General features: G+C 43.6%; 1 protein-coding gene across 1 annotated transcript in view; it reads right to left on the reverse strand.

Moving 5' to 3' along the window:
- The window catches only part of Map2k1 (mitogen-activated protein kinase kinase 1), a 68,508-nt gene that overhangs the window by 31,666 nt on the left and 9,319 nt on the right, over nucleotides 1–27,523 (reverse strand). Inside the window, exon 2 of the mRNA XM_031345817.1 lies at nucleotides 2,015–2,225. Coding sequence (XP_031201677.1) covers nucleotides 2,015–2,225 — 211 coding nt within the window. The remainder of the gene's footprint in view (nucleotides 1–2,014; nucleotides 2,226–27,523) is intronic.

Below are 27,523 nucleotides of genomic sequence, written 5' to 3' on the forward strand. Positions count from 1 at the left end.
CGAAGGAGGCCTCTTGGGTGCATTGGGGTCCTTGAACTTCTTTTTGGTCTCCCCTTTGGGGGGGGATGCAGGTTTTCATTTCTCTTTCATAACGAGCCTTGTCAGCCTCTGCCATATCTTCAAATTTCCCCTTTTCTTTAGCAGACATGGTCTTTCACCTCTCTGAGCACTTCTTGGAGAACTCTGAGAAGTTGACAGAAGCATCCGGGTGCTTCTTCTTGTGCTCCTCCCGGCAAGTTTGCACAAAGAATGCATATGAGGACATTTTGCCTCTAGGCTTCTTAGGATCTCCTTTGCCCATGTTTAGTTGATTTTCCTCCGCGAGGCACAGAGTCGCCCAGTGCCCGTCCGGCTCTCGCTTGCCCCGGCGCTGTCTCTATGGAGCTCAATGTACTGCTTGGTTTTGCTTCTTAAGGTACGGATGACTGAACACAGAGCCTTGTGCATGCTACACAAGGCCTCTACCATGAAGCTACATTCCAGCTCTTTATTACTTTGAGAAAGGAACTCACCATATTGCCCAGGTTAGCTCACTGTGTAGCTCAGTCAGGGAACTCACAATCTAATTGCACTGTTCTTTCAAACACTTACTAGTGGTTCTTGAATCACTACACTTGGAAAAATAAGAAATTTTAAAAATTATTATTATTAATTTACCTTTGTGTGGATGTGTAAAGTATATGTATTGTGTAAACACATGTGTGAATATAGGTACTCTCATGTAATGGTGCACATGTGGAGGTCAGATGACAACCTCAGGTGTCTGTCCTCACCTTCTACCTGTTAGAGACAGGGTCTCTTTGTTTTAATTTTATTTGTTGTTTTCATATTTATGTGTATATGTGTATGTTTGATGTATATGTATGTGCACCATGTGTGGCAGGGTCCCCTAGAACTGGAGTTACAGATGGTTTTAAGCAGCCATGTAGGTGCTATAACCAACCTAGATCCTCTGCAAGAGCAATAACTGCTTTTAACCACTGATCCATCTCTGCAGCCCCTGGACTCTGTTTTCCTGTGGCATATGCCAAGGCTAGTTGGGCCACAAGTTCCTATCACACTATGGAAACACTGGGATCCCAGATACTCATACTACAAGTCAAGCTAGTATGTAGGATCTGGTGATCTGAACTCAAGTACTCACACTAGTATAGCATACTTAAATACTTTTACCCACTAAAGCCATCTTCCCCACCCCAAGCAGGCCATTTTTAAAGCCAAGTTTCTAGAGATGAGGGAAATGTGGCCTTCTGGACATGGTTCAACAGGGCTATGGTGCATGCAGAACTGAGGTAGGGTAACTCTAATCACTCCACGGGTTCCTCCTTGACTTTAGGAACCTGATAGGATTGATTTTGCTAAAAACATTTGCTGTTGCCTAATGTGTTTCAATACTCCCCCTTGTTCTTCAAGAAGACAAGTGACAGACACATTTAATGTTATTTAATAAGGTCACACCGTAGACAATAAGTATGGCATATGATGAGTTGGAGCGGCTGACAGGAAATAAACAAGAGGTAAGTCCCCAAAATGGATGCTACTGGGAAAGTGAGAAGGAACAGCAAAATACAAACATGGAGAAGAAAGATAGTGGTGAGCTGAAAAACATGGAGGAATGTAGCCTCTCTACACAGGACAGCTGCATTATGAGAGACAGACAATCAATGGTGAACAGGAGAGGGATTGGGTCAAGACTGAAGCCATGAAACTCAAGCTTTGGCCTGAGCATCAATCACTAGAAGTAGGTGTAAAAAAGCATTCCTTTTTACACTTGACAAAGGTATGTATGTGGTGTCCTTCCTATAGCACAGCAAGCGGAAGGGTCATCACTGTTATTCCCCAGACTAGGGATGTTGATTATCACACTAGCAGATCTCAGTATTTATTTCCCACAATCTGACAGACAAGCAAGTTTTCAATCTAACTGAACAAAAAAGTAATAAGTAAAAACCCCCTTTCTTTCACCCATGCAGACTCCCAATTGATAATTTGCTGTTGACCCACATAAACTCACCTTTCTAGCCATAACCAGGCCAGATGGCTTGTGGGAGACCTTGAAGACCACTCCACCATTGCCAGCCCCCAGTTCGCTGATCTTCTCAAAGTCATCATCCTTCAGTTCTCCCACTTTCTGCTTCTGCGTCAGAAAGGCCTCAAGGCGCTTCCGCTGCTGCTCATCGAGCTCCAGCTCCTCCAGCTTCTTCTGCAAGGCCTCCAGGTTGGTCCTGCTCAAAGGAGGCCCAGGTCAGCACAGACAAGCAGAACACAGACACTCTGCCTACAGCCTTCCACTCTGGGGCCAAGCCCACAAGGGACCAAAGGAAGGTAATGACCGGAAGGTTTCTACTCGGCAGGCTCTGCTCATTTCAGTCATCCCTAGGGCTTCACCGTCAACCCTGCTTTATCTCACAACACAGCTTTCTCATTTGAAAAATGAGGGCCCTGGAATTCTCTCAATATATTAAAGGTCTATAAGAGGACCCAAGGAATCTAGTAAGAGTGGAAACAAGCCGCCTAAGAGATGGCTCTGACAGTAAAAGCACTTGCTACTGCTCTTCTAGAGAACATGGGTGTTCCCCGCACCCAAAACAAGCTGCTCACAGCCACCTGTAACTCCTGCTCCAAAGGATCCAACGCCTTTGGAGCTGTACTCATGTACGCACACTCAAACTCAGACACATAATTTTTAAAAGCCTCACTAGAGCCAGGTGTGAGTACCTATAATCTCTGCACTCAGAAGCCAACGCAGGCTGACTGTGAGCTGTAGGCTGGCTTAGGCTATATAGCAAGAGCCTACCTCAAAAACAAAACAACCAATTTTAATTAAATTTACACAATACACAAAATAAAATTCACTAAACCTTCTCAAGTGTGACCAAGCCCACTTTTAATTGGAAGGCAGCAGTGGAAACCTTCTGTTCTAGTGTATGGTCTAAGAAGCAGGGCAACCAAAAAAGTTACATCATACTCCATAAAAGACATACCAAAATTTTTTACTTTTGTCTAGTACACATCTACATTCCTTTACACACTCTTCACATGTGTAGAGTACAAGACGTCTGTGGAGGAAGTCAGAAGACAAGCTCAGGTGTTGGCTCACTTTCTACCTTGTTCAAGGCAGAGTCACTCTCTAGCTGCACAGGACAGACTAGCTGGCGCACAAGCTTCCAGAGACCCTCCTGCTTCCCTCCTCACCCCACTGCAGAAGCCCTGGAATCACAGACATGTGCTAGTGAATCCAGCTTTATGTGGGTTCTGGGGACGCAAGCTCAGTCCTCAGATTTATGTGATACTGTTCCCCACTGATCCATTTACTGGGCCCCAACTCATTCTTTAATGCAAAATAAAGCCCTCTGAGTAGGGATCCATTTCCAGATCCTTTTTTGTTTTGGTTTGGGTTTTTTTTGTTTTGTTTTTGGAGACAAGATTTCTCTGTGTAACCCTAGCTGTCCTAGAACTCAGACATCTGCCTGCCTCTGCCTCCCAAAGTGCTGGGATTAAAGGTGTGCACCATCACTGCCTGGCCCCATTTCCAGATCCGTAAAAATAAACAAACAAACAAACAAACAAACAAACCTGGGTCTCTCTTTGTTGTCTTGGCTATCCTGGAATTTGCTATGTAGGCCAGGCTAGCCATGAACTCAGAGAGCTGAGATTAAAGGTCTTATATGAACCAGAATGCCAAATATCATGCATGATTTCCAAGTCCTAATTCCGTGAGATAAAATGAAACTGCAGACACATGTCCAGTTTACACATTCAAAACTTCCTCATTTCCCCAGTCTTACTGCTTCCTCTAATGTGACAGCAACTTGCCCTTACTGAGTATTTTATCAGCTTTTACCTAGTCTTTAAAGAAAGGCGAATAGGAAAGCACTTCACTTGCAGCTGCATTTCATCCGATCTTCATCAGTCTATCTGATGTAAAACAACTGAGCAACCAAGCCAAACACTGCAAAAATGGGCTTGGGAACCAGCTATCTTGCAGAAATCAAGTGAGCATAGCAGGAAGCAGTCACCAGCTGAACATGTGGCATGCCACAGACATCACAGTACTTTGTACAGAGACTGAAGAAGGTTCAGTGAAGCCGGATGGTTAATCTTGTGAATTGGTAGAGAGAGCATCCACTGTGTTTCATCTGATTTCACTCTCCAGTCTAAACAAGTGACAAAACAGGACTTGTTACACATCAGAGTGCTGGTGTCCCCCAGATACGCCAGTAAAGGTAGAAATACAATCCTCTATTCTTTGGCATCCTCTCCAAAGGCCAAGAAGAAAGAGAAAGAGACCTCATGGCTCCAGCATACAGGCTGGTCCAACACAGGGAAGGAGAGGCCACAAGATGATGTCACACCTCACTGAGGGGGAAACTCTGGGGAAAGGATGGTGCCATGGTCTAAACTGTGCACACCCATCCATAGTCACACACGGATGTGCATGGAACAGGCCTTTCCAAAGGGAATTATAACCAAAGGAGGTCATACAGGTTGGATACTAGTCAAGTAGGATTAGTGGCCCTCAACCAGGAAGAGCCTTCCCCAGAACTGTACTGTGTTGATACCCTAATCTTGAACATCCAGCCTCAACAAGCACGATAAAAATACATTTATTTTTTATTTTTTTGTTTTTCGAGACAGGAACTCAGAAATCCACCTGCCTCTGCCTCCCAAGAGCTGGGATTAAAGGCATGCACCACCACTACCTGGCGATAAAATACATTTATACTTAAACCACCCAACAGCCTTTTGTTAAGGTAGATGAGGAGCCTGAGGCAGCTGGTCAATATTCTCATTCTGCTAAAATATTTAGTTAACTGTCACAGTGCCCTAGTCCCTTGGTTATGAAACCCTGACATGTAAGACTGTGTAACAGGTTAGGGATGCACATGCCCTCTGGCTTCCTCCCTCCCAAGTCTCTTCACAAAAACTCACTCTGTAGACCAGGCTGGCCTCGAACTTAGAAATCCGCCTGCCCCTGCCTCCCAAACTGCTGGGATTAAAGGTGTGTGCCACCACCGCCCGGCATTTCAGGACTTCTTATGAGCTTACTGTTTGACTCTGCCTTGGTGAAGGTAAGCATGAAACTATTACAATATATAGAAGAGAAATTGGAGAGCTGGCAAGGATAGGTGGTTTGTCCAGAGTTGCACCTGTTCATCAAGTTAGTGGATTATTAAGTTAACAACACTTACTCACTTACCCACCCCCAGGGCCCTCCATTGTGCCTGATCATCACAGCACACAGCCCATGTCTAGTGGGATTAGGACTTTGGAAAGCACAAATCAGCAGTCATTTCTGTAAGTGGTGAGGAAGGGATTAGACCCTGGGCATGGAAGTAAGAAAGGAGAGAAGGAACGAAGGAACCCCTGGACCTGCTTTTTTTTTTTCTGGAAAATGCTAAATTAACTTGTAACTACTCTGCTCCCTTCCTATCTTCTTTCTTCCCCCAGTGGAACTCACTCTGTAGACCAGGCTGGTCTTGAACTCAGAGAGCCACCTGCTTCTGCTTCCCAACTGCTGGGACTAAAGGCGTGCGCCACCACCGCCCAGACCTTTAAGAATTCTTAATAGCACTTTTCAACATTTTTAAGTTTTTCCAGAGAATGAAAGGCAAACCAGTAGATCTGAGGTAAAGTGATGATACTGGCTGCAACTTGGTTTCTACTGCTCACCAGAAAGAAACCAATCAATAAGGTATTGGTATTCAGGGTCACTTCACCTTGCACAGGGAAGCCAGACACAAGCCTTGTTTTTCCCTCTCAAGGTGAAATGCTTCAAGCAAAGGAAACAAGAAAAGAGGTCCGCACTGCTGACCCATACCACAAATCCACAAAGCTCAGAGGGCAAGAACCTGCCTCTTTTGGAATCATTATTTTTAACTAAAATCGGCAAAAATGACACTGGAAATTAAAAAACAAAACTAGAGCTCCAACAGTCTGTCTCAGTCTCTCTCCCCCCTCCCCGCTCCCCTAACACACACACACACACACACACACACACACACACACACACACACACACACAGAGCCCTCCTTCTCTCCAGAGACCAGCTGTGATCTACTCAAACTCCCTCAAGTGCAAAAACAGTACAGTGAAATGTGAATTCTGCACCATAGCTGTCTAACAGTAAACACATGTTCACAGAGATACAAGAAGATTATAAGCTTGAAATGGCAATGCACAGAAAAACAAGGGTTGTCACTTGGAGTCTGGAAACATCAGAAGCACAGTGAAAGAATGATCCTCTGGGTAAGACCAGCTGGCTCTTCCCTCTCACTCCATGACCTGCTAAGTCTAACTATAATTGCATTGTCACATTGGGGTCTTTCGATTGTGGTTTAACAGTTTAAATTAAGCAGTAAAAAAGAGACCTTAAGGACATCAAATGGATCCAACCCTCATTTTACAGAACAGGAAACTGAAGCTTAGAGAGGACAAGGTGGCAGGTCTCCCAGCCCCAGAACTCTTTTCTTCTTTTTAAAGCCCCCACCCACCCAAGACAGCGTCTCACCCAAGACAGCCCTAGCTGTCCTGGAATTCCTGGAACTCATTATATAAACCAGGCTGCCCTGAAACTTGGGATGAGTTCCAAGTGCTGAGGTTAAAGGCATGTGCAACTACAGCCAGCTTATTTTAAGTATTTTTGTGAGACAGAATCTCAGGTAGCTCAGGTTGCCCCTGAATTTGTTGTAATATTGGCTCAACCCATAGAACACAGGTTGACAATAGGTCGTTACAATAACATGAGGTTTATTGATCCATGTACATGGGGTTCCCCACCCTCATGGGGGGGGTGTCAATCTCGAACACACAGAAAGCACACCAAATTCATTAATGTGGTGGCCAGGGTTGGCCTTGAATTCCTAATTTTCCTACTTACACCTCCCTAATGCTGGAATCACAGACAAGCATAACAGTGTTAGGCACACAACTTTCAAGATCTCTCAATACTTCTCTCAATAGCTACTGAACTTAGAAGCTGGTCTAAGGATTCTAAGATGTGGAGTTATGCACTGCTTAGACAAAAGGACTGTGTGGTCCTCAAGCTTCGGACACAAGTCATAGGTGCATGCCAGCACAGCCAGCTTCACAGGTGGCAGGCTGTCTTGCACACTAATGAAAGGGCAGAGGAAAACAACCAATCCTGATGCTGGAAAGGAGACAAGAGTTTCCACAGACGGGACATCTTTCTGGAAATCCCAGAAGCTTAGGTTTCCCCCAGCCCATAGTATTTGACAAGTAAAAGTGCTATTGCTGCAGGAAGCAGAGAAGGAAAAGAAAGAGAGAGGGACCTCTTCTACAACCTCCACTACTCTCCATCTTTAAGATCATGGGCAAGTTACCTCTCTGGTTCTCAGTTTCCACACCCATAAAGAAAAGGACATAAAGAAAAAGACAATGAGAGGAAAAAAATAAGGAAGGGAAGGCTATTTGCTCATCTCTGAGCTCTGTGTGCAAGCAATACGACAGCAAGTAAAAACTGTGCAGAATAAGCCGAGGGCATAAGGGGGCAGCTGAGGATCTCCAGGGGGAATAGGAACAAGGAAACAAAGAAAATGGTGCCATCAGTCTGCAAACAGCCAAAACAGCATCCCACAGATGCCTAGAGACTGTAAGTCAGTGGGACAGAGGGTAGTTACAGCAGAAAAGGAGGCGGGAATGATGAATGCATCTCAGTAAGTGCTAGGAGGAAATGGGATTAATGACACCAGTTTCAGTGGGGCATAAATTAAAATTCCTCTACTTATGTTTACACGACAAATAAATTACCTAGGAGAAATGCACAACTGATGTAGACATACCTTTTTACTCATGCATTCAGTCATGTGAGCATTAGGGAAAGCCTGCTTCAAAAGCTTTTTCAACAACACTGGAGAGGTGGCTCACCAGTTAAAGCCCTCTCTGTTCTTACAAAGGACTGGAGTTTATCTCACAGCCATCTGTAAGTCCTTTTCTGACTTTTTATGCCTGTCCCCAAAGAGTTTTTTAAATTTAAGCATTTTATTTTGTATGTAAGAATGGTTTGCCTGGAAGTATGCATGTGTACCATACACATGCCTAGTGCCCAAAGGTTTCCCCTAACGCTCACAGAAGGCCTAGGTCAGAGATGTTTTTTTGTAACCAAGACCTACTAGTTTTGTAGAGATTTGTGTTGAACTAAGGAACTGGACTAAGAAGATAAACAGATAACAAAAAGAATGGGAGGCCAGGTGTGGTGCCTTACACTATAAACCTAGGAGGCAAAGGTCAATGACTCAAGAATTTCAGGCTAGCCTAGGCTACAGAGTACAACCCTGTCTCTCAGGGAGAAAAAAGGGAGGAAAAAGAAATCAAAGGGGAGAAAAAAAAAAAAGCAGAGCAATGGTGGTGCACACCTTTAGTCCCAGCACTTGGGAGGCAGAGGCAGGCAGATTTCTGAGTTTGAGGCTAGCCTGGTCTACAGAGTGAGTTCCAGGACAACCAGGGCTATACAGAGAAACCCTATCTCAAAAAAAACAAAAAAAAAGGGCTGAAGAGATGGCTCAGCAGTTAAGAGCACTGACTGCTCTTCCAGAGATCCTAAGTTCAAATCCCAGCAACCACAAGGTGGCTCACAGCCATCTGTAATGAGATTGGATGCCCTCTTCTGGTGTGTCTGAAGACAGCTACAGTGTACTTACTTATAATAAATAAATAAAATTTAAAAAAAAAAAGAAAAAGAAGAAAAGAAAGAAAGAAAGAAAGAAAGGAATCAAAAGGGGACTTATTAGCATAAGTTATTCTACAGACAATGACAACAAATAGAATTAAGATACTCAGCTGGGCAAGGTAACATGTGCCTTTATCCTAGCACTCAATATACAGAAGCTCTGTGAATTTAAGGTCAGCTAGTCTACAAAGCAAGTCAACCATGGGAATAAAGTGAGACCTTGTTTATAAAATAATGTAGATAATATATATATATATACATATACATATATATATACCTATATATATATATAGGTATATATATATGTATGAAAGAGTAAGTGTTAAAAGAAATATTGCTTAAAAGAAAAAATGTCAGCCAAGTATTGCTGGCCGACGCCTTTAGTCCCAGCACTTGGCAGACAGGCAGTGAATCTCTGAGTTGAACATCAGCCTGGACTACAGAACCATTCAAGGACAGCCAGGGCTATATAAAGAAACCCTATCTTAAAAAACCTAAAGAAAAAGAAAAGAAAAAATGTCAGTTAGAACAAATGTTTATCTTTCTTTGCAATCAGGTAGCTTTCAAGCCAATAAACAAACCTTTACAAAAGCCAAGGAAATAGATTTAATTAAGAAGAAACAACAAAGAATCACATTCCTATCCTCCTAGACAAAGATGACAAAAGTTTACCCCTGGGAATGCAGCAGGATTCTGTAATCTTACAAATCACCTTCCCACAGTGTTTTTTCAGACAGTCACACTAAGACACACACACACACACACACACACACACACCCTGGAGTGATGGAGCCACCCACTCCATACACACGCTGATCCCAATCCTGATCAACATCCTGAATCAGAGGGTGGTGTCGAGCTGTTGCTTGAATGCCGTAAGAACAATTCCAACTCTACCTGGGTAGACAAAAATAACACCAATGAAATAACTCCTAAATGGTCGCTCTTCTACACAAGCACAGAAAGAAATTAAAAGTTTGGGGTGAGGGGAAACATCAACAAATACACGGCAAAAAGACAAACAATAATCTGATAAAAACTAAAATTTAGATGCAAAGATAGGTGTCTCAAATACTAGAGCCTGGCATACCTGTTAATTCACTTGAGACCAGGAACAAATATGGAACTCTTCCATGGTAAGAATCCAGAACATCAAACTTTGACTCTTCCTTCAAACCATGATGAAGAAAGAGTTCCTGTCTTTCAGACAAAACGTCCCCAGCTCATCCCTGATATCAGGTACTTTCCTATTAGTGATTTATTCCCAGAGGTAAAGGGCTAAAGGTTCTGTAAAATGTGAGAAGGAACTCCCAGGCTCACATACTGAGGGGTGTAGGGAAGAAGAACATGGCTGAGACAAGGCTCACTGGTAGAATCAGGAGCAGTAAAAATGGTGGAGGCCATAAAGGCTAGAAGGGTAGACGGGAGGGTTCAGGGTTCAGGATGGTAAAGGCAAAAAGAGACTAACTGCAGCCCAGATGGAAACCCTGATGAACACACCCTCTTCCTCAGAGAAGCACAAGAGCCTGGCTCTGTGGAAGGTGGGGCTGCCTGCTTCTGAAGAACAGACTGACTGACTACAGCTTCAGATACGCCGGGGAGTGGTGGCACACTCCTTTACTCCCAGCACTTGGGAGGCAGAGACAGGCAGATTTCTGAGTTTGAGGCCAGCCTGGTCTACAGAGTGAGTTCCAGGATAGCCAGGGCTACACAGAAGTACCCTGTCTCGAAAAAAAAAGAAAGAAAGAAAAGAAAAAAAGAAATAAAGAAAAAAAGAAATACTCAGAAATCTGAGTAAAGAACCCTTAGAAACTTCCTTAATGGGCTGGAGAGATGGCTCAGTGGTTAAGAGTGCCAAATGTTCTTCCAAAGGTTGTAAGTTAAAATCTCAGCAACCACATGATGGCTCACAACCATTTGTAGAGATTTGATGCTCTCTTCTGGGGTGTCTGAAGACAGCTAGAAAGGATAGAAGGAAGGAAGGAAGAAAGAAAGAAAGAAAGGAAGGAAGGAAGGAAGGAAGGAAGGAAACTCACTCACTCCCTGGTTCATGTGCCAGTAATCCCTAGTAAGGAGCTGGAGGCAGAAGGATTAAGATTTCAAGACTAGCCTTAGCTACTTAGCAAGTCTGAGAACAGTATAGGCTACAGGGGCCCTTGGAGAGAGAAGGGGGGGAGGGGGGAGGGGGAGAGACAGGGAGGGAAGGAGGGAGGGAAGGAGGGAGGGAGGGAGGAAGGGAGGGACTTGGTGAAGTAAACTGCTGGGGTTTTGAGGTGAGGTTTGGATTTTTAAAAATTTATTTATTTTTATGTAGATGTTTTGCCTGCATATGTGTCTGTGTACCACATATGTGCAATGCCCCCAGAAGCCAGGAGAAGGCACAGGATCTCCTTCAATTACAGTTACAGATGGTGTGTGTACAGGCATGTTGGTGCTGGGAATCAAATCGCCAGTGCTCTAAAACTGCTGAGCCATCTGTCCAGCCCCCAGTTTTGGGTTTGTTTTTTGTATGGGGGGGGGGTGGGGGGAGGAAGGAGGGAAAGGTTTTTCCTATGTAACCCATGTTTGCCTAGAATTCATGCAGTACACCACCACTTCTGGCCCACACAGCTCTTCAATTAGGGAGAAGGTAAAACTACAATGTGACTACAATCCTAGACTGCATAATATAGAAGCAGGCAGTCAAGTCCCCAAGGAGAAAGGTGTGATGGTTTGTATATGCTTGGCCCAGGGAGTGGCACTATTAGGCAGTGTAGCCTTGTTGGAGTAAGTGTGTCACTGTGGGTGTGGGCTTTAAGACCATCATCCTAGATGCCTGGAAAGCCAGACTTCCACTAGCAGCCTTCAGATGCAGATGTAGACCTCTCAGCTCTGCCTGCGCCATGCCTGCCTGGATGCTGCCATGCTCCTACCTTGATGATACTGGACTGAATCTTTGAACCTGTAAACCAGTCCCAATTAAACATTGTCCTTATAAGAGTTGCCTTGGCTGGGCGGTGGTGGCGCACACCTTTAATCCCAGCACTTGGGAGGCAGAGGCAGGTGGATTTCTGAGTCGAGGCCAGCCTGGTCTATACAGTTAGTTCCAGAACAGCCAGCGCTATACAGAGAAACCCTGTCTCAAAAAAAAACAAAAAAGAGTTGCCTTGGTCATGGTGTCTGTTCACAGCAGTAAAACCTTAACTAAGACAAAAGTCTAATACACCAGAGCTCAGAAGTAGACTGAGGAGACAAGAAACACATCAGGCACAATCTATCTCTAGGATGCAATGTGGCTGAGTTAGTAAAGTGCTTGCTTAGCTTGCATGAAGTCCTACGTTTTATCCATATAAAATAAAATGGGTCAAGTACTTGGAGACAGGAGGTGTTAAAGGTTGTCCTTGGCTTCAGACAGTACACTGTCTCCCAAACAAAACAAAACAAAAAACAACAAAAAACAGGGCTGAAGGAAAGGCTCAGCATTTAAGAGCACTTGCTGCTCTTCTGGTGGACCTGAGTTCAGTTCCCAGAACCCGCCTCAGGTAGCTCATAACTGTCTGTAATCCAGCTCCAAGGGATCCCACACCCTCTTCTAGCCTTTAAGAACACCTCACTGCATACTTCACAAAGACAGACAGACAGACAGACAGACAGACAGACACACACACACACACACACAATAAAAGCCAAAATTAAATAAAATTAAGATGTATGTTCAATTGTGGTCCACTTTGGGAAGTCTTCAATTTTCTACATCTGTATTCTCTTGTACACACATGAGCATGTTCCTTACTAAGGAACCATTCTCCCAAACTAAAGCACACATAGAAAGAGTTAAAAGTCTTACCCCGAAGGACAAACCACCTCTGACAAACAATCTCAACCAGCTCGCTCACTATGAGGACCAGCAGTCCGAATGTGATTGCTTAGATACTGGACTTCTTCAACTATGGGTGGAAAACTACGTCAGGCCTCCAAGTTAACAGCAGCCAGCCTAACAGAGTAAAACCTACCTGGAAGAAGTAACATTTGGGACCCAGAAAAACTCAGTTATTAAAACCAACCTACAAGCTGGATACAGTGGCATATGCCTTTACCTCTAGCACCTGGGAGGCAGAAGCAGATAATCTCTGAATGTGAGGTCAACCTGGTCAGTGACTTCCAGGACAGCCAGAGTTATGTGGAGAGACCCTGTCTCAACTGCCCCACCCCTTACCCAACAAAGAGAAAAAAAAAAATCAAACTAGCAAAGAAAACCAAAAACAAACAAGCCTCATTTAGCTGAGCTCCAGTATAGCTCAGAGGTGAAGTGGAAACGTAAAGGTTCTTTGGAAAGTCAGTCAGATGGTGCTTTGCTGGGGCAAACACATGAAGGAGCTTTTCACTGAAGTGGACACAGGTGAAAGACTAAGATAAACTCTTGAAGGAACGTTTCCCTAAAGCAAACACAGGAGAAAGATGTTCTGATAAAGCAAGGGCGGAAAAAGGACACATGATAAAAGATTCTTTGCTAAAGACACACATGTACTGGTCCGCCTTACATTGCATAGTTGAGCTGCATTTGTTGGAACTCCATAGAGAGAAATGCACCAAAAAACTTCTGGTGGTGTGCCATGGCTTTTTTGCAGCTTCTGAGGACTTGGGCACATGTTTGGACAGTGATGGAAGCTGAGCTTGGCTTGCTTATAGAGCTAGCTGTGCAGTGCTTGTGGGTCTCTCGTCTTCGCTGGTCTTCACTTCCCTGCGAGAGGCACAGCTGATGTTCCTGGTGTTCCTGTTGGTCCCTCCTGCTGACTGGAGCCTAGGCTGAAGCCTAGCTGTCTCTGCTAGGTTGTGGCACCACAGCTGATTCATGTTTGCTATCTTGACTCTACAGAACTGGACTGCTGGTGTATCTGTGATGTGTTTGCAAGTGGCTTGAGCTGCCGCTGCATGCTAACCTGTGAACTGAACTGCAGATTTCCAGACAACACAGACGAGAGTTGCTCCAAAGAACCTTTCTAAACAGGTCTACTTCTCCCATATCCTTTCTTTCCCACTACCTCTGGTGGGTTACAAGGAAGGTTAAAAATTTAACAACCATAATTAAAAATAGGCATTTGAAAAAATTAAAGTTATAGGATCCTATCAACACCGAAAGAACCTTGAACTCTTTGATCATTTGGCATATACACCTATCAAGTATTGGAATTAGAGATGTGTACCACACCTAGTTATACTGTGTTTTATATACATGGGGTTATAATATATACTTTATTCTTCAATAATAACTTTTTTTTTATTTTGGGGGGGTTAGTTTTTTGTGTGTTTGTTTTTGCTTCTTTTGTTTTGTTTGAGATACAGTCTAATTCTAAAACCTAGGCTGGCTTGAAATTTACTATACAGTCCATGCTAGCCTCAAACTCATGGCAATCCTTCTGCCTCAGCCTCCAGAGTGCTGGTACAAAAGCAAATTCTGAAGTAAGAAAGTAAGATGAGTTTTGTATTGAGGGCCAGATCCAGTAGGAAACAGCAGAGAACTTACAGAGCAGTGAGCTCAGAGACAATGGGGAAGCAAAGAGCACAGTACCCAGTGAACAATGACGATGATATGGGACAGACTGAAGTCAGTTGGCACAACTATGTGACCATCTGGACAGGAAAGAAAGAAAGGGTAACGTGACACTTGATTTCTGGCAAATGAGGGGGAGACAGCTTTGTGGTAGGGGGTTGTTATAATGAACAACTTGGCTGGACTTTGTCCTCTGTGGGAGGCAGCCTATATAAATCCATGCAATTCCTGAGTAACAGGTGTGTCTGCTCTTCACAGTATGGCCTAATGATTATGCTGAGGTGACTCAGGCTGGGTTCTTAGGCAGTCTACTGAAGAGATAACAAGGGAGAAGGGTTGGCCATAGCAGAAAGGCCAAACATGCAACTAGGGAACTGGGCTTTTAAATAAGTGCTACCAACTAAAACTTGCAGAGAATAAAGGAGGTCGGAGACTGAGTCTGATCACAGGCCCAGTGATGAAGCTAACCCCGTAAGGAACGACACTGAGACTCAGATGAACTTGCCTGGTAATCCATAATCTGTGCACACATCAGTGTACCACAGAGCCATGTGCCCTGTGCTCACCAACAGAGGACACCAGCAGTTGCACTTCTTGCAGTTCTCCCAGGCCTAACTTTGTGTCTCTTCTTCTGGCTGATCTTGATTATTATAATTTTGATGCAATAAAATTATAATTAGAACAGCAATCAGTACCCTCCTGCATTCTATAATTACTCTAGCAAATTCTGCAACCTGAGAAGGTAAAGAGAACCCTGAATTTGTAGTTACTTCATCAGAAGTACAAGTAGTCTGAGAACTCCCAAGCCTCCAGCCCGGGTCTTGAAAAAGACTGTGCCCTTAGCCAGTCAAGTGCCGCCGAAATCCGTATAGTCTCCAAAGTTACCATAGGGACAAGAGGGTTCTGAATCTACCATCAGAACTATCTACTTGTAAGATCTGCAGCTTATAAGCAGAGCGACACACTATGGGTCTAACCAGGCAGGCCAGGAATTTGCAACAAAGGCTTAAGCAGAAGATGAAAGAGGAAGGCACAGAAGGTTAAGTCTGACTCAGCTGGCAGCCAGGCATCTGGTCAGAACAAGAGCTCTCTGACACTAAGCCAGAGAACAATCTTGCTCTGTGGAATAGGGACCACTATGAGCATGTGCAGAGAATGGGTAGGAATGTGTTCTGAAGGAATGAATATTCAGGTAAATCCACTGGCGAGGACTTTCCAGAAGCTGTACACTCGTCTAACTTCTCAGATTCTAAATTACAACCAGTGTAGAGTCTCAGAGGTAATTAACAGACAGACCCAGCTCAGCATGGTAGCACAGGCCTTATAGTCCAGCACTGGGGAGGCAGAAACTAGTGGAGCTACGTGAGTTCAAGGCCAGCCTGATCTACAGAGTTCATTCCTGGACAGCCAGGGCTACACAGAGAAACCCTCTCTTGAAAAACAAAAAGCAAACAAACAAATAAAAAAAGAGCAACAGGGAGGTGAGAACGCACCAGTGATTGAAGTTACGAAGCAAAAGACAATAGTCCACTGCACATTAAACTTGAGATACTAGCTGTGGGAAGAAAAGGCAACTCCAAATTCAGCACAACTTGCATTCCCGGGGCCTTGGTCATTTTGGGTCTGCTCAGCTTCAGAAGAACCACATCTAGAGCAGAGGTGAAAAGACCTGTCCCCTACAATCGTCCTCTTGCCTCTCCCACTTCCTTTTCTCCCAAGGAGCAGGCTCTCAGTCACCCACTGGTTTGCCACATCCTGCCTCTCAGCTACTTCCTGGGAGAGGCCTGGCTATTCTGAGAGGAGTATTAACCCTTTCAGGCCTTATAAATTTTGAACTGCCACATGAGAAAAATAATGAATAGGAAAGGAAAGAAAACCAGTCCAAGCAACACAATTAGTTAGGGTAATGTTTTGTTTTGGAGACAGGGCTTGCTATGTAAACAAGGACCTAGAACTCTCAACCTACCTGCCTCAACTTCCCGACTGCTAGGATAACAAGAGTGTGTCCTACCAAGTTTGGTAAGAAAAAGTTTGATTTTTTGTTGTTGCTGTTTTGGTTAGGTTTTTTGATTTTTGGGGGTTTTTTTGGGGGGGAGGGAGTTGATCTGGTTGTTTTGTTTTGTTTTGTTTTGAAGACAGGGTTTCGCTGTCTAGCCTTGACTGTCCTAGAACTGGCTCTGTAGACCAGGCTAGCCTCAAACTCAGACAGATCCATCTGCCTCTGCTTCCTGAGTGCTGGAATTAAAAGCCTGAGCCACCACCATCTTTAAGAAGAAGTTTTTTAAATCAAGAAATCTAGATCTAAATCTAGGCTGGGGCCTCTAGTATGAACAAAAATCTACCTTTATTCATTTTTTAATTAAATAGGTCATAGAGTTTTCTCTTTCTTAAGATAGAAGTGAAGGGCAGGCAGTGGACCTCAACAGAAACCAGGAGCCCTGGGTCTCATTCAGATCTTCACTAAGTGCCACTCCAAGTAAGCTGCTCAGTCTCTCTGGCCTCTTCAAGCCCATACACAGGAAGGAAGCTAAACCATCATGAGTGTTTCCACCCCTAACATTTCAAAAGCAGACATCTATATTCAGTGGAGAAGGAATTAAAGGTGTTAGTGAGAAAAAGATGATTAATTTAATTCTGGAACCAGAATCTACCTGGCTCAGAGAGTTAACCTTATCAGTCTCAGTTTACTAAGAGGTAGGAGGTTTGGTGGGTAGAACTACAGCCACCTAATGAAATTAAGCTGTTACTAAATGAAAGTTGCTGAGGTGTGGTCTATCCAGAGTGTTAAGCAACTTACTAGCAGCATGAAATCACATTACCAAAACTGTGTTGTTACAAAAACTTAACTTTCCTTCAACTGTGATTTGAAGAGAGGGTGCAGAGCTGAGAATACTGTGTCTGTGGCCATCTGTCCTATCCTAGTCTCCAGAGAGGCATGAGGGGGAGTGTGAAAAGCCACCAGGTGCCATGTAAATTCAGGCACCAATGTCACATATCCATCATGAGCCCAGCATTTACAGGTTGCTAGGGATAAGCAGAAAGCATGGCATTATAAAAAGGCTTGCCAATCCATCCAAGCCTTTCAAGCTTTCCCTGAGCCTCCCTCCATGCCAGGCACAGGGCTGAGGGCACGGCATAAAGTAGTGTAGATGTCAGTACATGCTTGTTAAATGCTTCCCCCTCTGGGCTGGGAAGGAGCAGTCTGCTGCAGAACAGCAGAGAAAACTACATGCATGACATGTACAAGTCCTCTAACAAAAACTGCTTCACTGGCCTTCAAGTAGAGAGCATACCATAAGATTCCACAAGGGAATAAACAGACAAGAAGAGCAAGCACATTGAGCCTAACAGCACAAAGGCTATATAAGCCAAAAATAACCAAGTGCTAAAGTCAAAGTTGAACATCACAGAGGCTAGCAGAGCTGCTCCTCTTGGCCACCAGAGTCTACAGCCCGATCTTTAGTCCACCTCAAGTCCTGTTTAGTCATCAGCACAACTTCCAAATCAGATCCCAGGTACTTCAGTCCCAAAGGCCCAAGTGTGAAAGGTGTAGTCTCACCCTGTGATACTACTGGAAGGAGATGGGGTTGGGGCGGGGAGGACAGCTAGGTACAAACCCATGTCACCTTTTCTCTTTTGTATTTTTGGTAACGAAGGGAACAATTTTACTTTGTTATGTATCACCATCTCCAAGTACTGTCTCCCCAAGGCCCAAAATAACAGCAGCAATCAATGGACTGGAACCTCAACCCCGTAAGCCTCTATATCCTGCTCTCCTCCCTCCTCTCTCCCTGCTTCCTTCTCTCTCTCCTTTCTCTTGTTGTAGGAGCAGGGGCTGACCTCAATCTCTCAGTTCTTCTGATTCCACCTTCTGAATACCCACGCTCCTTTTTTCTCTATGAGCTGATTTCCTCAGAACTGTTTCAGTGAAGGAAGCTGCCACAAACAATAGGAAATGTGTTATGCACTGAAGGCAAAGGAGACAGGCCTGTCCTAGCTCAGCAGGTAAAGGTGCTTGCTGTGAAGCCTAACCATCTGAGTTCCATCCCTGGAATCCATAAGGTGGAGGGAAAGAACGCTCCTCTGACCTATATACACACTGTGGCTTACATGCAACTGTACATACGTACATACATGTACACACACATACACAAATACATAAATATAATTTGTTTTTAGTTTCTTAAGATGATGATCTAGAGCCAGTAAGATGGCTCAATGGGTAAAAGCACTTATCATGCAAGTTAATGACCTGAGTTCAATCCTCAGAACCCACAAAAAGTTGTACACTATAGTTTGTATCTCTAATCTCAGCACTCCTACTATGAGATAGGAAGTAGAGACAAAAAAAATCTCCCAGAAGTTCACTGGTCAGCTAGCCTGCAGTATACAGAAGACTCCCAAAGACTGTCCTCTGACCTCCAATGCAGACAGTGATATGGAAGCCCACATTCACACATCATTCACACATTTTTTTTAAAACAATAAAAAAAAGAAGAGATTCGTCCAGCCCAGACTTTCCTATGTCAGAGCCAACAGTGTGGTCTGAACTGTCATGGTGTATCCACAGAGTAGGTGATCACTGCCTAGACAGGAGTGCAAGAAAGGTCTGTGGTGGATTTACCAAAGAGACGGCCTATAGTTTATTATGACATACATGTGGGTTTCTATACTTACTGAGGATGTCAAAGGGACTCCTCCCCACTAAGGACAGTATGAGTAAGGGGTCAGGGAAAGATGTTTAGATGAACTTTATGCTGATGCCCAACATCTGTCTTCTGTCACTTGGATATCATCTTCCAGGTCTCAAAGGCCGGTGACTGTCCTTCCTCACTGTGCCTCTCCACTGGGGCACACACATACATGCAAAGCCCAGGAAATCCTCCTTAAACTGTGGAGAAAAAAGCTGAGCTTCCTGGTGGTGCTGGCCAGGCAGATGGCCAGCTAGCAAGGCCGGGAGGAGTCTATATTAGGATGCACTAGGCAGTTGTTTCCTAGGCACCTTTTGCAGACTCCTGTTTCACTGAAAATAATTCTTTTGCTTCCTGCACATCACAAAAAATTCCAAGTATGTCCGGTGTTGTCTCTATACTGAGTCTGTGTGGATAAAGAACAGCTAAAGAGTTCGTTCCAGCATTGGAGGCTCTCAGGAAAATAAGAACTTTCTCTCAGCTCACCTGAAAGAGAGAGTGAAGCCCCTGGACTGAGGTCTCGTCCTGCCCACCACCATCAGTCCTGGTAATCACAGAACGCTGTTTACACTACAGAGCCTAGAAACCCTTTCTGCTGGAAAAATGTTTTCATACTCATCTTAGATGTGGAAACAGACTCAAGGATGTAAAAGCATATGCATAAGACCACATGGACAGTAAGAAGCAGAATCACAATTCAGATTTAAGTTGGCTGGAGCCAAACCTTTCTGTTGTGCAGTACCAGCAGAGGCTGTGCCACTCAGAACACAAAACAGAACTGCTGTGTGCATGCCAACTTTTTCTAACCCTTCTTTCTAGACCCAGATTCTTTCTCTGCCAAACGACAAGACCACAAAAGGACATCTCTAGGGTTCCTTCCAAGAATAAAATTAAATCTACCTACTTGGAACTTGAAAGTATGCTGAACAGTATCTCATGTGCTCTACACCCTAAGAGACAGAGCCATTACCATCACCACCACTCCACAGAGAAGAGCCTGAGTAAAGGATGGTCAAGTGTCGAGCTACAGATATACCAGGGAAGGAGCTCAAAGCACACACGTCACACATAGCACCTCCACTCCAAAGCCCCAAGGCCTAAACTAAAGACTTTTAGACCCCTCTCAAAAGATGGCTAGTCTCTGGATGTAGATGAACCACAAGAGACAATTCGTTCCTGTTTCTTTTAGGATGCTGGACTTTGCACTGAACAGCCTGCACCCACAGGAGCACCACCGAGTAAAGCATGGATGGCATTCTCCTGAGGCCATCTGGTAGTTATGTAGCTGGACCTGCTGACCAAAATTCTCAGCCCATCTCAACTTCCTAGATATTAGACAGGTCAGACTTCCCTGAACAATGGTCCTCTGGATACTCTGCCCCCTCATCATCAGATATCAAAGCTCGCAGAGATCGATTCCAGCTGTTCCCAGCATTGCTAAAGTCCTTCCTCTTCCTGCCTTTGCACTCCAGGAAGGTACTTTTCTGGATACTTTCCACTATTCCAGTGTCTTCACTTTACTCACTCTGAACATATCCAGGCATAGGGCTTTAACATTTATTTAAGTAGAAACTCAAAACTTTAATTTCTCAGCTTCTAAAGGGCAATTTTCTAAACCCCGAGTCTGCTAATTACACTGGCATCCTAAAAATATTATCTCAGTACAATGCCTCCTTTCTACTCCCACATGCCCATCCCCCAAATGCACACACATACACTTCAGACTGCCATTTAGACACTGGAGAGTATAATTTAAATGTCTTTAATAGCTTAACTCGAGGGACATTTATACATGATTCCTCAATTTACTTCAGAGCTATGATCTAAAAGAAGCCTTTACTTGAGTTCAAGGCCAGCCTGGTCTACAGAGTGAGTTCCAGGACAGCCAGGGCTATACAGAGAAACCCTGTCTCGAAAAAACAAAAAACAAAAAAAAGCTTTTACTGAATTCAAAGACTAATTAAGCAGATGCACAGATAGCAAATACTAGTAACATAATTCAGATAAGAACTTAAATGTAATTTTCAGATTTTTTTTTTCTTGTTGAGTGAGACAATGTAGCCTTGGCTGGCCTACAGTACTTAGACCAGTCTGGCCTTGAAATTACAGAGATCTACCTGCCTCTGCTTCCCCGGTACTGAACTTAAAAGCATGCACTACCACACCTAGCTCCATTTTTCATCTAAATTCCATTTAGGATCAGACATGTTGACACATGCTGTTAGTCCCAGCACTCAGGAGGAAGAGACAAGCCAATCAAAGCTTCATAGTGAATCCCTGCCTCAATATACAAAGTCTTTTTAGTGCACCTTGCAAACCAGTACCTGGTATACAAGATACATAACCTAATATTAGTTCAATGGCCATTAAGCATCTTCATCTTTCACAAACAAATTAGAACCTCACTGTAATTCTGGGGCTAGGTGTGATGATACATGCCTATCCTCAATCCCAGCACTAGGTAGGAGTCCACTGTCATTATCTAAATCTATCTGACCTACACAAAGGCCACGGATGTCGGCAGCAAGTAACAGGCGGCTGCTAGCATTTGGGGCACACACACCTCTGTCATTTGAACTGTTTGGAAGACAGATGGTTAGCAGCTGCAAGTTCAATGACAAAGTGCCTGGAAGGAAGGCAAAGGAGGAAGCAAAAGGCTCCAAGCGCCACTTCATACATTAAGTGCGGAATTCCTTTCCAACAAACATCTTTCATTTCCTTGGGGGAAGCCAACTCGGATATGCCCTTTGAACTTGAGAGAAAAGCTTCAGAAGAAAGAATCTAGCAACAAAACAGACTGAGAGAAGCTGGAGGCACAGAAAAATCACTCTTTCTAAATATGTCCATCCTATGGTTTGTGTGTGAAGGGAAGATAGAAGGCATGGGAGACTCCACTGTGCAGCCAGGCTGATGGCCTGGATTAACTGTGTTCCTTGGTTGAATGAGTTGCATCCTTTTTCATCCCTCATTTTGTCCTTTGCAAAGCAAAAGGGCAAGAATTAACTAAAGGACAAGATGACTGACTTCTGTACTCACAGATATTATGCAATGACAGAAATAGTCTACATGTATGCTGCCCAATACAGTTGCCACAGTGGCCAACAAGGCTTTTAAAGGTAACTAGTGTGGCTGAGAAACTGGTATTTAAACTGTACTGAATTTTAGTTAATTTAGATATAAATAGCTGTATGTGGTAATAACTAGTTTTGAAAAGTACAACACTACAAAATCCTTCTGCATTTTACACAGTGGGGTGGGAAATGATGTTAGACTAGGGCCAACCTAGGCTCTAAACCTAGATCCACAATTTACCAGTTATACAATCTTATGAAATTATTCAGCTTCCCTGGGCCTCACATCCCCTATTGGTACAATGGACTCTGGTAAACTGGTCTTGTAGAATATCCGTGACTGCAGAGACCAGAAGGCCCTCAGTGAATGCCAGCTGTTTCTCCAGTTCCTCTTTAGTCTTCAGACTCCATCCCACAGTCTTCCTGCACACATCCCTTTTTATTACCTTGTAGACGAAAGCCAGCTTTAGTCCCTACAGGCAGCCATGTCTATCAGGAAAGCAACTTGCCCAGGAGTTGTCTCAGGTCTCCAGCTGTGGGCAAGCCTCTGGTGATGCAAGGCTTGGTGCCTCCGGAACCACTGATTTCCGCTCACCCTCTATCCCCTCTGCCTCACATGATCACCAGCAATTTACACTCCTCCTGTGACTGGATATCAAGCTGAAACATAACTCACCAAAACACCTGTCACTTGTTTCTGGTACTTTCCTAACTCTTTCCCCTTATCTTCCCCTGCTAAGGATGGTATGGCTTTTTAATATGAAAATGGCTTAGGATTTTTTTTTTTAAATCACCACACTCAGAAGTAGGAATGCAACAAATTCCACTTATGGTTAACCCAGGAGTTATTTAGTTACCAATACTAAACAAGGCAAGAGAGACTGCTGTAGAAGGAATGTTCTAGTGTAAGAATAGCCCGGCAGTGGTGGTGCACATCTTTAATCCCAGTACTCAAGAAGGCAGAAGCAGGTGGCTCTACAAGTTCTAGACTAGCCTGGCCTACAGAGCAAATTCCAGGATTCTATCTCAAAAAACAAAAAATAAAAAACATCAACAACAACCAAAAAAACCCAACCAAACAAAAAAAGAATAATAAACTGCCAAAGTCTCTATATTAACATAATGTGGTAATAAGCCTGGCCCAGATGGTCCTTCCTGAAACCAAGGCACCAGCCGTCCTGTGGAAAGCTCTCCTTGCCTTCAGTGACTCCATTTTTAAGTTTTATTTTTGTTACATCTATGTGTCTGTGGGTCCATAAGTGTCACTGAGCAAGAGTCACTTCTCACTGTTCCCCTTGTGAGCCACAGGGTCATAAGTCAGGTGGGTGGCCTGAATTGCTATAGCATCTTGCCAGCCCTCTGTGACCAGGGTTTATCAGTAGACACAAATGAGTGATACAGCACATACAGTTTGCAATACTAGTAGTTATTGGGATATTAGGTAGTTCTTCTCTTCCTGTCTCCCTACCATACCACAAAAGCCCAAAGGGAAAGTAGGGATGAAAGGTAGGTTGGCACTATAGTAGGACTTCTGTGTGAACAGTCAGTTAGCTTGGCATTCCTGTTAACTCTCTGAAGTCTCAGCTGACAAGGGCATTCTCTGAGATACTGTTTACCAGAGGGGAAGTACGAAGGCAAAGAAGACAAATAGTTTAAACTCTGGACTCACTGCAGTGGAAGGTCTTTCATTTTATTTTGTTTTGTTTCTTATTTTTGTGGTCCTGGCATCAAACCTAGTATCTCATAAGATCTAATTTTTAAATGAACGTGGATATATCAACTCAGTAAAAGGAAAACGTACTCACCCTGGACCCATACAAAAGAATGAGGACACCAGATGAAGGCTAGTTAGCCGAGCTCGTCCCTTCAGACTCGTCCTGAGCCTGGAGCCCAGGTCAATTATACACTGCTATATTCTTTCTGAAAAAGGAATGCATTAAGGGTACCTTAAGGTGCTGATAGGTCAGTTCCAGAACGGTATCCACATCGAGGGGACCACACCCCAACTCCTACAACTGATATCTCAGGCTCTTCCACTACAAATGGACTAGTTCTCCAGCCCACTTTTTTTCTTCCCTTCTTTCTCTTTTTTTTTTTTAATTTAAATTTAAAGACAGGGTCCTACAATTCCAGGCTCTAGCTAGTCTGGAACTTGTTAGGGAGACAAGGCTGGCTTTGAACTCAGAACTGAATATAGAGATTAAAGACATGCACTACCATGGCTAGCTCTCTTATTTTCTTATTTTTATATTCCTTCAGCCACCTAAAAGAACACAATATAGAAGAGGCACTTTTTTGAAAGATCCAGGCTTTAAAACACTTTTAAAAGAATATTAAAGTTACCAAATATCAACATGGGGGAAACTTGGCAACTTTTCAAACCATTAAGTGTGTCTGAAATCATACAATACATCCACCAGATAAGATAAATAAAAGTCCAACTATTTCCTGCTCTAGTAGTAGGAGTGTACCAAACTCCTTCCCTCTTTGGTGGAAGTACCAGGCCAGAGTCCGAGGAGCCGCAAGGCCCCATCTACTTCTGACAGTCTCTCCTGCAAAGCTGGAGAGCTGAAAGAACGAGTGTCTCTTCAGGAGATCCTCTGAAAGCCTCTTTCATGATACTCAAGTGTTCCTGAGACACAAGAAGCGCCGCCCCTGAGAGCAACCAAGATTACTGAAGGGAAAGCTGCCTCTTGCAGAAGACACCAGAAAGTCCAGAAATGCAAACACAGACAATCAAAGATAATAAACTTAACAAAGCATAGACTACGAACACTTCATTCAATTCAAACTATGACTGATTAAAAAAAAAACAAAAAACAATTTTTAAAGAGCTCAATTATAATAGCACCAAATAGCAGCTCAGGACATGAGAATATTACCTAAAAGAAAATTAATCAGATCAGAAAGGGAAAGCCAGAACACAAAAGCACCTGGTAAGATAGCCTGTGAAAATGTCAAGTATTCTTTAACCCATCAACTTAAAAAAACCAAAAAACCAAAAAACTAAATTACTTAAGAGTTGATTTTTTTTTTTTTTTTTTTTTTGGTTTTTCGAGACAGGGTTTCTCTCTATAGCCCTGGCTGTCCTGGAACTCACTTTGTAGACCAGGCCGGCCTCGAACTCGGAAATCCACCTGCCTCTGCCTCCCAAGTGCTGGGATTAAAGGCGTGCGCCACCACCGCCCGGCAAGAGTTGATTTTTTAAAAAAAGAAATAAGAAATAAATCAAAATGCCATCAAAACCAAGTAAAAGTAAGCCTGAAAATAAACAGATGAATAAATAATATTCATAATATTATAATAAATAATAATCAGTTGGTAGGCTAGGTAAGGTGATCTACCTTTGGTGACCAGTCCGGGCTGCAAAGCAAGATCTCTCTCTCAAAAAAACAAAAAACAAACAAAAAAACCTAAGAAGAAAAATAAAATAAGGTCTAGTAAAATACTAGAAGGAGTGGTGAAGAAAAATTAACTTCAACTGATACCTCTCTCCGATAAACTAATTAATCCCACATGGGCCAAAGAGAGAACAAAAAGGAAGCCACACACACTCCAGCTGGTTTGGAGAAGCAGCAACTCTCTATTAATGAAGAGTGGCTATCCTGTACACACGCCATGCTTGTGAAGGTTAAAAATGAAAATATTATTTCTTAATACAACAGTGCAATAATCAATCACATCATTTGTAAAACTTTAAAATCAAAGCACAAGCCAGGCATTGTGTGGCACATGCCTGGCACACGGCACTTGGTAGGCTAGGCAAGGTGATCTACCTTTGGTGACCAGTCTGGGCTGCAAAGCAAGGTCTCTCTCTCTCAAAAAAAAAAAAAAAAAAAACAAAGAAAAATAAAAAAATCAAGGGCATTTTAGAAGAAATCTGGAGGAGGGGTGCTTTCGCATGTGACTTGTCCAACTGTTGAGCTAGTAAACAGTACAACCCAAACCTACCTCTCCAGCTTCATCTCCTGTAGCCTGCTGGGATGCCAGGGTCAGAGCAGAGCGCCGATCCTCTCCAGACACACCTCAAGCTTCCCTCTGGTGTGAACTGCTCATCCAGCGCTTCCTGCCATGCCCCTCCCCCATTCCCATGGAAATACTAGCTATCCTTCAAGACCCAGTTCAAATGTCATCACCTCTGGGACCGCAGCTCATTGCCCAGACGGAGCTTCCGTCTCCCTCCCCGGAAGGAATGCTACAGGACTTTCTTTGTACCTCTTCTTTGGGGATATTTTTTTGACTCTGCAGCCATTTTCCTCCACTGCAATCACCTCCTTCCCCCTTTCCATATCACATCTGAAGACCCTTAGAGGCAGAAACTCTCTCACCATCTGAGTAACCTACAGACAGCTCCCAGCACAGAACATACAAGCAAAAACTAACATGAAAAGCAGAAAGTAATTCCATTTCAAGAGTATGGTGAATAACTAAAGAAAAGCGACTTGGCTATTTAAAGGAACCCTTATACCACCTCTGAATGACTAAGAAACTATTAAAAAAAAAAATACCTAAAAAAATTTCCCAAGCCTCAAGGAAACATGAAATATACATTATAAATTCGTTCAACCTATTTTTATAGTAGGGTTTATTGCCTGTAATTTGCCAATTTAAAAAAAGAAAAATAAAATATATTGATCTGAAAACATTATTCATTAAATAATAAAACTCTGGAAATCAAGGCTATGCTGCATAGTTTTATGTCAACTTGACACAAACCAAAGTCACCTGAGAGAGCAGAACCTTAATTAAGAAATGCCTCCACAGGTCAATTTCATTTGTGTGTGTGTGTCTGTCTGTCTGTCTGTCTATCGGATGTCTTCTCTCCCCCCTCCGTCCCCCTCTTTTTTTTTGTTTTGTTTTTTTGAGACAGGATTTTTCTGTTTAGCCCTGGCTGTCCTGGAACTCACTCTGTAGACTAGTCTGGCCTCAAAATCAGAGATCCAAGATCTCAGAAATCCACCCAGTTCTGCCCCTCTCTGTCTGCCTCTATCCCCCACTCCACCCCCTTGCTCCTACCCCTACCCCATCCTCCCCCAACCCCCCAGCCCCCCCCCTCCCCTGCCTCTGCCTTCAGGGTGCTGGGATTAAACTCATGCACATGGCAGGTGGTATTTTCTTAATTAATGAGGGAGGACCCAAACCACTGTAGATGGGGTCATCCTTGGGCCGGGAGTCTTGGGTTTGTTAAGACAGCAGGCTGAACAAGCTATGGAGAACAACCAGTATGCAGCACTCCTCCACTGCCTCTCCATCAGCTTCTACCTCCAGGTTCCTGCCCTGTTTGAGTTCCTGTCCTGACTTCCTTAAGTGATTGAACTAAGGAAGTGGAAGCTAAATAAACCTTTTCCTCTCTCCAAGTTGCTTTTAGTCATGGTGTTTCATCACAGCAATAGTAACCCTAACTAAGGCAATGGCATACATCTTTAATCCCAGCACTAAGGAGGCAGAGGTAGGCGGACCTCTGTGAGTCAGAGGTCAGCCCATCTACAGAATGAGTTCCAGGCCACTCAGGTCTACAGATTGAACCCCTTTCTCAAAAAAA

Source organism: Mastomys coucha, unplaced genomic scaffold (genome assembly GCF_008632895.1).
Source record: "Mastomys coucha isolate ucsf_1 unplaced genomic scaffold, UCSF_Mcou_1 pScaffold23, whole genome shotgun sequence".
In the NCBI taxonomy this organism is placed as follows: domain Eukaryota; kingdom Metazoa; phylum Chordata; class Mammalia; order Rodentia; family Muridae; genus Mastomys; species Mastomys coucha.